This window comes from Notolepis coatsorum (genome assembly GCF_963971535.1).
Source record: "Notolepis coatsorum genome assembly, chromosome: 14".
NCBI lineage: Eukaryota > Metazoa > Chordata > Actinopteri > Aulopiformes > Paralepididae > Notolepis > Notolepis coatsorum.
Window position 1 is genome coordinate 48,242,607 of NC_140178.1, and position 12,668 is coordinate 48,255,274.

General features: G+C 40.2%; 1 protein-coding gene across 2 annotated transcripts; it reads left to right on the top strand.

Moving 5' to 3' along the window:
• Window positions 1-6,363: 6,363 nt before the first annotated feature.
• Window positions 6,364-12,461, top strand: LOC311240931 (E3 ubiquitin-protein ligase RBX1-like; the record flags this gene model as incomplete). Of its 2 annotated transcripts, XM_084329552.1 has the most annotated exons (5): window positions 6,364-6,461; window positions 7,035-7,113; window positions 7,428-7,498; window positions 8,215-8,300; window positions 12,317-12,461. In XM_084329552.1, exons 1-5 carry the CDS (start codon window positions 6,381-6,383, stop codon window positions 12,327-12,329), a joined length of 330 nt encoding a protein of 109 aa, XP_084185678.1. In that variant the 5' UTR covers window positions 6,364-6,380. The 2 variants fall into 2 exon arrangements, with proteins under 2 accessions (XP_084185678.1, XP_084185679.1); XM_084329553.1 differs by lacking the exon at window positions 12,317-12,461 and having other exon boundaries at window positions 8,215-8,304.
• Between the last annotated feature and the right edge of the window lie 207 nt (window positions 12,462-12,668).

Below are 12,668 nucleotides of genomic sequence, written 5' to 3' on the forward strand. Positions count from 1 at the left end.
AAGTAAAGTTTGCTAATAGAATATAAATGGTGCAATAGAGAAAAAGGCATGCTTGTTGCATTGATTGATTGATTGAAAACTTTATTAACAGATTGCAGAATGGGTACAATACAGTATGGCTCAATGTGTACACTATTATACTACTATCTCCAGTAGGTGGCATACAATCATACAGGATTATACAGCATAACATGCACATTACTATCGGAGAATTCCCACTTGTAACCTTTTTTTAAATGTTTTATTAAGAAAGTGATCATATACAAACATTCAGGTGAACAATAGCAGCACATACAAATCAATCAACATACAAATCAAATCAACATACAAATCAATCAACATACATATCAATCAACATTCAAATCAATCCGTTTTATTTCGGATCCCATCTTTGTGTTTTTGTAGTGTCGTAAAGTTGTCAAAGTTAAATGGTCAATAGAATGACCAAAGAAAAGTACAGAACTGATGGTTTTGGGTTGGTTAGGCGTTAGGGTCAGTATGTCACCCATTTTCACAATTCACATTTATGAACACGCACCGTCGCACCACTCTGCTAAAGCTAGAAATCAGAGAGAGAACCCGCCGATCTGTGACGTGTGATTTTTTTCCGTAGCTTTGTTTGCGAAGATGCTCTCTGATTGGTTTAGCTCCGAAGAGTCGCCTTGTACATAATATTCTCTGCTTCGAAGTGGTTATGGTTAGCCCTAACCCTAACTATAAGCATAACCCACTTCGAAAGAGGGCCAAAGCATAACCACTTCGAAGCAGAGAATATATATGTACAATTCGGACATTTCTATCCCAGAGCCCTTCGGAGCTAAACCAATCAGAGAGTGTCTTCGCTGTACGCGGGCTAGCCAATCAGAGAGCGTCTTCGCAAACAAAGGCTACGAAAAAAATCACACATCTGTGACGTAGGTGGGATGTAAAATCTGACAGGCATAAGGTTTATATTCTAGTTTTGAACTAGAATTAAAACATAATTTGGGTGTAAAAGCTCACAAACATTGTATGACCTCAAAGTCAGAGCCTCATTCATTGTCAATGGAGCAGCCCCAAATCTGGTATCAGTGTTGAGGGTTTTGTCTGATTTAGCATCTTTAGGACAGAGTGGCGCATGTTCACAAATACCGACTGAACTGTCCTGGGGCACAGGAATAATATTATTTGTCAAATGTCCCCCAGTACAGGAGGCTGGACCAAATCTGTTAGGGATTAGTGTTGGCCCAAACACAGATCAGGACGAGGAAAAGGCAATAGCGAGACACGGAGCCAGGGGTGAATGTCAAAAGTATAATGCTTTACTTTGAGCACAAAATAAAGAAGGCACAGCAAATGGCCGGCAGAGGGCAAACTACAAAAACAAAGAATAATCTCATAAATGAGAGCCAAAAGTCCCAAAGGCACAAACAAAACTCACTGCAAGGCAGGCAAAGAAAAATAGAACAACTGACTACAAATAAAACCCTAACAAACTAGACAAACTTTACACGAAAACAAAGAATGGTGGAACAAACAAATTAACACTAGGAAACTTACTAGGAACACAGGAGAACAGAATATGAACAAGGACGAGGAACAGCAAACAGCGTGGACACCAAAACACAAGCAAACACTAGTAGGGAACTCCAACAATGAACCGACAAAGGGAGGCTGGCAGACGAGGCAGATATACACACACGAATTGACACAAGAGGGTAATTGGGAACGAGACACACCTGAGAGGAAAAGCAGAGCAAACACACAGGGGTACGACAAAAGAATAACACAAGGCCAAACACACTGGGGAATACACTAAAGACAGAAATACACTTAACAAAACCACGGGAGCACAAAGGGTAACATGACAGAAAGTACATTAAACACTAAGGACAGATTTACAAGGAAGTGGGTGATCAAGAGTAGCGGTAGTAGCGACGGAAGTCCACAGGATGGCAGTAGTACAGAGTGAGGAGTTGGGAAAAGTTTGTCCAAAGGTGGGGGCTGTTGAGGACGCGTTTTCCTTAATGCCAAGCAAGCAGTGCAAAAATGCTTCCGCATTCGTCACCGCACGCCAGTGCGGTAAAGCGCCCTTCTTTTCAGGCCCCGCTTAGACAAATGCTACCGTGCGTGCACCGGCGGCGGCGTGCTCGCTCAGGTGCGTGCGTGCGCCGGCGTGCTCGCGCGAGGTGCCCGCGCATGCGCATGAGATCCCGCCTTGGTTCGACAATATATATAAGTCACCGCCCCTTATTCAGTATCTAGAAAATAGCTCAATTGGCAAGGCCACATGGCTGTGGATCCTATCGCTCGTTTGCTGGCGAGTTCGAATCCCATTGAAAATATTTTTTAACGTGATTTTTTTTTAACGTGTATTCTTTCGCCGGTTAAGGTTAGGCATGGTTAAGGTTAAGGTTAAGGTTAGGCATTGTTTCGGAGTTGGTTAAGGTTAGAACGGTTAAGTTTAGGCGCTGTTAAGGAGCTGGTTAAGGTTAGAGTTTGTCAAAGAGAATGGCAATATAATTTCTATGGTTAAGGTTAGGCATGGTTAAGGTTAAGGTTAAGGTTAGGCATTGTTTCGGAGTTGGTTAAGGTTAGAACGGTTAAGTTTAGGCGCTGTTAAGGAGCTGGTTAAGGTTAGAGTTTGTCAAAGAGAATGGCAATAGACAGCCTATTTCCGTGCGACCTGGGCGCTGGGCGGCGGAAAATGAAAGGCGCATTACTGCACGCCACTACGGTAAAATTTTGCACTGCTTGCTTGGCATAAAGCTACACGCGTTGAGGACAGAAAGGAGGGGAGGGTCCTAGGACAGGTGGACCCTTACAAAATCACTTCTACAGCTCTGGTTGGACAGAGGCAGACATGGGTGGTGAACTGTGATATTTGGGCATTCCACGTGTTTCTGAAATCACAAGCTTGTTTTTACAGCAGGGGGCACGAAGAGTTGAAAAGTGAGATAGTTTACTACAATAATGTAATTGATTCAGAGATGATTACATGAGCTGTGTCTCAAATGTAAGGGCTGTATTCTTCCCTTTTTGAAATAATTAACGATACTACTGTAGCAATGCACAGGTGAGTTTGCAACTGACACAGTACAACCAATGGGATATATCCCAAAGTGAAAACATTACCCGCCTTGCACCATTGGGGCACTTCACCAAAAGAATTCTAATAATATACTATTATAAACTAATAATAATAGTATTTGGATATGTGTGAGGTGCAAAATAATTCTGGTGTAAACTAAGTTGAACTAAAACCAAAACAAGGTCAGAAAAAAAACATCTTTGGTTATTAACTGAAGTACAGAAAAGTAATATTTGAATATAGACACATTTATTGGTCATGGAAATAGCTGAATTTGATCAATAATTACTATTAAGCTGATTATAAATTTGATGTCCATAGCAACCATCCTGTCAAAATTCTGGAGGTTATTAGAATTGGATATGGCCACCAAATTTGGTATGCTGGGCTAGTGCCCCATAACCCACTTTTATAATTCGGCTGGCATTGTAAGCCGAATTACCACAGCGAAGAAGAGATACCTTGCTATACTGTTTACTTTTACTCTTACTCATAGTATTATTCAGATTCAAATTAGTTATTGCCTATATTATCTATTGTAACGTATAATATAACCGATACAGCATACAGACCCTCATCTGCACATTTGTTTACACTTAATTATATTGTTTACACTGTTTATTTTTCTCATATTTTTATATTCAGATACAATTTTATTCCATATATTATGTCTTTTTTCTACTATTACCCCGCCCATATCTGTACATACCCTCCCTCATGCTGCTATGATGCCCAAATGTCCCCAAGGCCAAGGGGATCAATAAAGGAATATCTTATCTTAAGTTGGTTCAAACCCAGGGGGTATAGCACCCAAGTCTGCTGCACGTTCTATGTAATTCTTGTTTTTGATATGATCTTATACATTAGCGTCAGTATAATACAGAGGGTTTCGAGGATGGATAGGAGCATGACATTCTGCTCTCAGCCACTGGGTGGAAGTAGAAGACACTAGCTTGCCATTCCTTTCGGTTAAGGACAGGGATTACAGTGGTTTTTTATGCTGTAGTAAAACAATGGCTTGGAAATTATATTGAATAGTGTGTTTTTGTTGCATATTGCACCTTTGCACGTGCAAAGAACTGGTATGTCAAACGTATAGATTAATTCAGAACTATGGTGAAGTGTAGCAGGGGATATATATTTGAACGACCACATCAAACAAGAGGTGGACGCGGGCAAATACTGCGGCATGGTCATGCTGGACCTACAAAAGGCCTTCGACACTGTCAATCACTCCATTCTAATGGACAAGCTAAAAGCTATTGGTTTTGATAGCTTATCAGTGAGCTGGATGCAATCCTACCTGGAGGGGAGAGAACAGATGGTAGAGGTAAACGGTACTCTATCCCCCCCCCTTGCAGTGAGCTGTGGTGTTCCACAAGGAAGCATACTAGGACCGCTACTCTTCCTAATTTATGCAAATGACATGTCGTCAGCCTGTGACTGCAACTTGTTCCTGTTTGCGGATGACTCAGCCCTGCTGGTCTCTGACAAGAACAAGTTGCAGGTTGAAAAAACCCTCAGCACGGAACGAGGCAAAATCTGCATATGGCTCGCTGATAACAAACTATCATTACACATGGGCAAAACAGAGTCCATTCTCTTCGGTTCAAATAACAAACTCAGCAAGACCGACGGCTTCTCAGTTACAGTGGGTGACAATATTGTCACAAGGAAAGACGAAATTACCTACCTGGGTTCCATCCTAGAGGCAAATCTTTCCTGTGACAAAATGGCATCCAATGTAATAAAAAAAGTCAACCAACGAACTAGATTCTTGTACCGGATCTCCTCTCTGGTAAACAAGAATACCCTGAAGACTCTGGCAGGAGCACTCATTCAAGGGTACTATGACTATGCGTGCACCTCATGGTACCAAAGCACCTCAAAGGCGCTTAAAACAAAATTACAAACACCACAAAACAAACTGGTCAGACTACTACTTGACCTGAACCCCAGAACCCACCTCACCCCTGCCCACTTTGACAACCTAGGATGGCTTAGAGTAGACGACAGAGTACAGCAACTTGCAATGGGCCTGGTCTACAAGATACACTATACGACCGGGGTGCCCATGTACATGTCAAAATACTTCCCAAAGGTCAGTGAATACCACAACCACTACACCAGAGGAAGCTCAACAAATCATGTTAAACCCAGATTCGGCTCAAACAAGGGACTAAACGTTTCGCAATTATGCCACAACAATGTGGAACGCCCTATCCAAAGCCGTAAAGGAATGTGAATCCCTGCCCACATTCAAAACCGCTCTTAAAGAGCACCTACGGGAGGCTGCAATTCGAAACTGGCCACCGTAAATGCCCAAAACCCCCACCACCTCCTAATAGACAGTCTCCTCCCCACCGCATGTATATATTCCCTCCCCGCCGTATGTATATTTCCCTCCCACCCACCCACCCACCCCCTCCTAATGTACAGTCCCCTCCCCATCATATGTATATACTCTGTCAGGATCTAGGGGTAACAGTACTGTATATTTGAATACCGCTTATGTCACAAATGTATCAGTACTAAATACCTATATCATATGTCCCTATGCCATAAATGTCATGTATGTTGTGTATGTCATAAATGTCTATATGAATTGAAAATGGGGGACCCTGATGGAAACAAGACAAACGTCTTTCTCAGGTCTGCATCCCCTTATGTATTGAGCCGTACTGTATTGTACCCATTCTGCAATCTGTTAAATAAAGTTTTCATTCATTCATTCATTTCATTCATTCATATCCTGCCAACCGTTTGTTAACCACAAGAGCCATGAGTTGATCCACAGCATGCAAATATAATAATAAACAAAAATACATTTGGTTTATTTAATAATTGTATGTTCTTCGTGTGTATGTCATTCAAACGTGTAAGATGTGAACATAATCATTATTACGCACAATGACATTTGGATTAATCAAATACAATACATCCTTGATTTATTTCCTTCAAATCGTCAACTTTCAGGTGGGTTTTTTAGCGGTTCTATGGTGTAATGGTTAGCACTCTGGACTCTGAATCCAGCGATCCGAGTTCAAATCTCGGTAGAACCTAACGTTTTGAAGTTCTTGTACTAAATACATTCCATCTAATCTAGACGGAACGTAACTATATTATATCCAATATAATATATAATATTAATAATATAGTTTTACAAGTGACCTTTTTCTTTATATAATAATTATATTATGCAAGTGGCCATAATGTTTCAGTTCTGTCGACAGAAATGTCATCACTGACTCAACATCCCCTTTAAACTGACGTCACATGGGTTATAATGCGCGAACATTCGCGAGTCAAGATGGCAGCAGCAGCTATGGATGTTGATACCCCGAGTAGCACGAACAGTGGCGCAAGCAAGAAACGTTTCGAAGTTAAAAAGGTACTTTTATTTCAGTGAAACTTTAGATAAGGTATACTGAATGAGCAATGTCTAAAATGCTACCATTCCATTATTGCTAACTACTGCCAGTATAATTTGCTACCAAGATAACAGCAGCTTAATATTAGCTAACGTGTTAGCTTAGCATCCATAACATGGGGAATGAATTAGCATTTCACTGTATCATGTGAGTAGCAATGGCTACATGTTAACAGACGGCCCTCTACGTTACTACCTGGCAAACTGTTGAAAGTATGACAACTTGGCGAATCAAAGTTATATTGTGGAAATCTAGACATTGACATGTTAACGTTACGTAGTCTAAAAACCAATATCGATGGCTCCGCGACCACGGGCGTCTTCTTCCCTAACGTTAGCTAAACACAAATGCCACCACAAGCTCCTGTCCTCATCAATATTGCATTTGTTTGCTGTCAGTTGAAAATGTTGATTTTTACCTCATCCATGTCATCTTTACAAGTTCATCTGAACTCATGAAAGCTTCACAGACAACCATATAATTTTGTGAAAAAGTACAAATAACATTACTATTCTGTATCTGTTTCCTACCAGTGGAACGCTGTGGCACTGTGGGCCTGGGACATTGTGGTGGACAACTGCGCTATTTGCCGGAATCACATCATGGACCTGTGTGAGTTGACTTTCACACACTTTAGGACTTGAAACTGACTCATTTGACTCACCGTCCCCGGGGATGGCAGTTTAAACTGGACAGTTAAGATGTGCAGATCTACAATAAATGCCAATTATTTCTCATTTGAGCACATGTCTTCATGGTTTTATTCAAAGTAACCGATGGAAGCTACCTTTAGATCAGCTCTCTCACTCCGAGAGGCCTTGTGAATTTACATGGACCCTGTTCTAAGAATAAGCTTTGTGCTGATGGTCACCCCAAGTGACGGCAGGTCCTCGACACATTTAAAACTCATTTCCTTTCTCATGCAGGTATAGAATGCCAGGCCAACCAAGCCTCTGCCACGTCTGAGGAGTGCACTGTAGCCTGGGGTGTGTGCAATGTGAGTGAGACCTGTTGGATTGTGCGCACACGTTGTTCATAAAGAACATGTGTATTGAACTTAAATTGATCTACTGTTAGAAAACATCTGCCTCTGAAACATATTTGATTGATGGTGTGTATTTATTTATAGTATTCCATTACATCAGAATCTTCTAGTAGGGAAACATATTGGTATTTTTATTTACAAATATCATAATCTATATTGAAGGGTGTACCATGACATAAGAGCAAAATGGCCACTGTGTGAATATGGTCAATTCTATGTTCGTCATGTCTTATTTTCTTGTAACCACTATTTGTCTTACTACTTACTAAAGAAGTATAACATATGGTGCATTTATATAGTGCTTTTATACAAAGCGCTTTACAATTTGTTCCTCACATTCACACACCGACAGCGAAGCCAACCATGCAAGGTGCCAACTTGCTCATCGGGATCAATTAGTGGTTAAGTGTTTTGCTAAGGGACACTTGGACACGCTGCCCTGGAGGAGCGGGAATCAAACTGGAAACCTCCGGATTACCAGATGACTGCTTTACCTCTTTTGCTCTAGGCAGTTTAAAGGGTCAATTCACAATTTTCAACGTTACAAATGTAGTATAGTGAAATGGCACGGTTATGAGCTGACACTGCATAATGTATTGGAGTATTTTAGTTGAGCATGTTTATTGACTGATACATGTTGCTCAACCTCCTCCTCTGCTCTCCTACAGCACGCGTTTCATTTCCATTGTATCTCTCGCTGGCTGAAGACCAGGCAGGTGTGTCCCCTAGATAATAGGGAGTGGGAGTTTCAGAAGTAAGTATCAGAACTTTTTAACCTGTTCCACCCCTTAGGGTCGGTACCGACCCCAAAATGACATTATGATCATAGATCCATATTTTTCAGTGATGCAAAAAATTGCGATTTTAAAATCAAACGTTTTCAAGTATTAACATCACTAACATGTCACAAAAGCATATAGAATGTATATTATCATCAATACGTTAGTTTAGCAATAGGTTAAAAGTGCCATAAGATAGTTTTAAGTTTTCGATCGTCTAGCCCAGTGGTTCTCAAACTGTGGTACGCGTACCACTAGTGGTACTGCTGGTGGTACTTGAAAACAATTACAAAAAAGCAAAAAAAAATTTTTTTTTTGCAGTCAGGCCACTGAACTTAGAAGCAAGCCAGGCCAGTGTTTCTGGTTGCGGCGGCGTGATAGTTAGAAGTGGGGAAAAACCAGGAGATCACTGACAGAGTAATGCAGTCTAAACAGTCATAAATCTTTAATTCAACTTCAGCCCTGATCATAACCATTTATCTTTAGATTTTTTTGTAATGTCAGATAAAAAATTAAATACTCCCACTTTTCTGAAAAGAGTTGGTGTTAAATCTGACATTACAAAAAAATCCATCAAAATCTGTGTTGCTGCTAATCATTGACACATGCCTAGCCTGTAATAATCCTCCCCAGAAATGTACTTTGCATTTGATATATTGAAAATATTTTACTTTTTGTGTTTTTTTTAACTAATTTGTGATGCCATCACACAAACTGGCATTTAAAGGGTAAAAATTAGGGGTGCACCGATATATCGGTCGGTTATCGGTATCGGCCGATAAGTGCCTTGTTGACTGCTATCGGCCGATAAGCTCAAATGTGCCGATAGCAGTCGCCGATAAATACCCATCAATTTGTGTAGCGTCAAAAGGCAAAAAAAAAAAGAAGCAACCTACCTGCACAACGCCCGCCGTCCCCCACACACACACACACAAGCTACTGCATCAAAGTAACTACTTATGATTAACAAGGCATTCGTTTTGTGGCATTAACGTTATATAGTTAGTGTTACACGGACAATAACATCAGCATATTATTATTACCCATAGCAGCAAGGCATTACTCTGAGTCCGTTCATTAGCTACCGGGAGATGCAAGACTAACGTTACTGGTGAAAATGTGATTTGCGTTGGAATACTCCTTTGCCAACTTGCTGTACTTTGCTTGCAGGTCTGCAGCCATTATTGCTGCATTATGAATAGCCCCAACTTTAGCCAAGGTAACGTTATGGCTAAACCTTTAACAATAGTTAACGCTAGCTTTCGGTTAGCTGTTCAATGCTATTAATAACCCAACTCCCCGTCAACACCCTCTCTCGGGAAGATGGCATTTAAGAAAGTATCTGCTGTTAAAATGACACAAACATTCGTTTTGTGGCATTAACGTTATATAGTTAGTGTTACACGTTCAATAACAAGCATATTATTTACCCGAAGATAGCAGTAAACAAGGCATTACTCCGTTAGTCCGTTCATAGCTCTGTTCCATTCCGTTGCTCATTCCGTACCCAACGAGAGATAGTGATACCATAAACATATTTCTTGATGTTTCCTTTTTTTAAGTAAGTAAAGAGGCCTACAAATACAAACATACACATACAAATATACAGTAGTTTCATAAAAAAAAAGAAAAAAAAAAAAAAAAATTACAAATACTTATATACAAATATCGGCCGATAGTGTTAGTTGAACAATCGGTGCATCCCTAGTAAAAATTCAAAAATTCCTGCACCAGAATGCAGGAAATTAAGTTTTTGTAACAAAATAATTGTGTGTGTGAGAGAATGACTGACAATTGCTGAGAGAGAGAGAGGTACATTTGCTGAAATACAGTTCTTAATTTTCTCACTTGCTATGTGAGAATGTTAGTTATATGTTCTCAATGCCCCTTGCATCGTATGAGTTGTGTGGAAGCGTTTGCTAGTTCTAGTGCTATCCCTACCTACATTGTGGCTGTGTCTGACAAAAGTTAACAATAAATAATGGTATTAGGAATACATTTGCCTCCTGCCTGAACTGTGCATAGCTGAATAGACTGTATTTTAATGCCGGTCATATGGTGGTACTTGGAGAGCCAGCTACGTTCTCGGGTGGTACTTGGTGTAAAAAGTTTGAGAACCACTGGCTCTAGCCAAACCGGAAATGGAAATTTTGAACCATGGGAATTGTAGTCTTTTTGCAGCCATTTTGTAGAGGACATATCATAGCTGTCGACCAGCGTTGGAATTTTTCCAAACTACACTTCCTGTCACTTACTGTGGTGGTTCAGCGTTCTGAATGAATCATATCAATAATTGTTATGATTCGCGATAATAAGCCACAAAAGGTAATGTTTTTGACAAATATTGAAACGCAGTTAGTTTCTCCTCCCTATTGTTAGCATGTAGGAACAATTGGATCTGAAATTAGTTTCAAAACTGTTGCACTGTGGGGAAAATAAAAAAGTACACTAGATTACAGTAGATATCATCTGTTTTTTTTTAAACTTCATTTTTTAGTGTTTATTGCTTTTTCTGGTCAAGCATGACCGACAGAAACAGGTTGAATGGGATATAGATCAGGGGAAGACACTCTGAGAAAATACGGCGAGTCCGGGAGTCAAACTCGTGTACCCCAGATCCGTGACGCGCACGGTTGTCCCCGACGCTGAAATAGCGCCGAGATACGCGGTGAGCTACTGGAGCTCCCGATATCATCTGTTCTTATGCACGCCTGGTGATACTAAATCCAAATTGAACTCAGGCATTTGAAAGATGTGTGTGTGCGAATTGGCTATATTAAGGTAATGTATAAGCATATTCTATAATAAAATTTCAAATAGCATTGGTCCGGATGGGAGAATTCAGTACTGTATCTACAGAACCTTCGGTTTTATCATTTTCCCTTTATTAATTTCCTTAGATTTTTTGTACATGATCTCAAGAGGGTACTGAACAAGATCAGTGGCAGTTTAAGTTTGGTCATTATTATCATGGTGTTATTCACTGTCAATGATGCAAAGAAATCATAATTCATATTCTGTTTCATCACAATTTAAGCAAGCCTAGTAATACACAATATTTCTGACACTGTGAATACATTCCCTGAGGTCCATAGATGTACCTAGATACCAATAATATGCAAATAGCCCTTGTAGAAGTGGAGCAATATTCCATTTACCTAGGTATATATTTTATGTGGATTTTCACATCGTGTGGAACATTAATAGTTGTCATCAAATATGTTTCTTAAAGGAACATGCCTGGGGGGTCCGGGAGGGGGGGGTACGAGCTGGAGCATGTGTGTAGGTTTTTAGATAACAGGTATTAAGGGTATATCCTATATGACAATTAACTAAAATGTGATTTCATTGGATGTGCACTGTCAACTAATGCTTGTGTATCTTATTGTGTGTTGTCATGTTTGTTTAAAAAATAATAAAATAAAATACAAAAAAAGGAACATGCCAACATTATATGAAATGCACTACAAGAAGACGGATACAAATGTCCTCTCTGCGTTCAGTAGAAGGCGATCTGGCTGCTAGCCTAGCACAAATGAATGGAAGTGGATGTGGACCACTAGCCTAGCTTAAAACTCCAGGAGAGGTGTTCTTGGCCAACAGCTAGGCTAGCTGGTCCGTATCCGCTTCCATTCATTTGTGCTAGGCTAGCAGCCAGATCGCCTTCTACTGAACGCAGAGAGGACACTGGTATCTATCTTCTTATCTGATTCTGGAGAAGACTAAGCACATTTCCCATAAAGGTGTGTTCCTTTTTAAAGGTATAGTTCAGATTTTTGGAACCCTAGCTATATTTATTGCCTACCAATTATGTTGTTACCATTCTCAGCAAAACCTGTGTTTAAACCCAGAGGGAAGCAACAGTTGTGATTGGAGGATTGAGAAAAGAGGGCATGGTTTGAGATGGATCATTGCTGACTTCATGGAGGCGATATGAGGCTGCAAACTATAACTGACACTCATTCCTCTGTTTTATCTCCTATTCAAACAGATATGGACACTAGGTGCAACATTCTGGACCATCACTTCTGGGCCTTCTGGATGTGTCACACTGGCTGTTGGCGTCACCTCCTGTCTACAACTTTTAGTTAAATTTGCAATGTTGTTGTAAATTAAAAATGTATCTTCTACCAGAACAGACTTGATTTTTGTAGTAAATAGGTCATCCAGCTTGGCAGGCTAGTAGTCAGTGTCTGGTTGCTTTTTGAAGTAGAAATGGCATGAAAAACAATCCAAACATTGGCAAGGTGATCTGTATATTTGGGGCTACATTGTATCCGTTTGACTTCAGTACAATGAGACATGTATTTTTCAATCTCATTGCAACAGAAGGTATGTTGTTG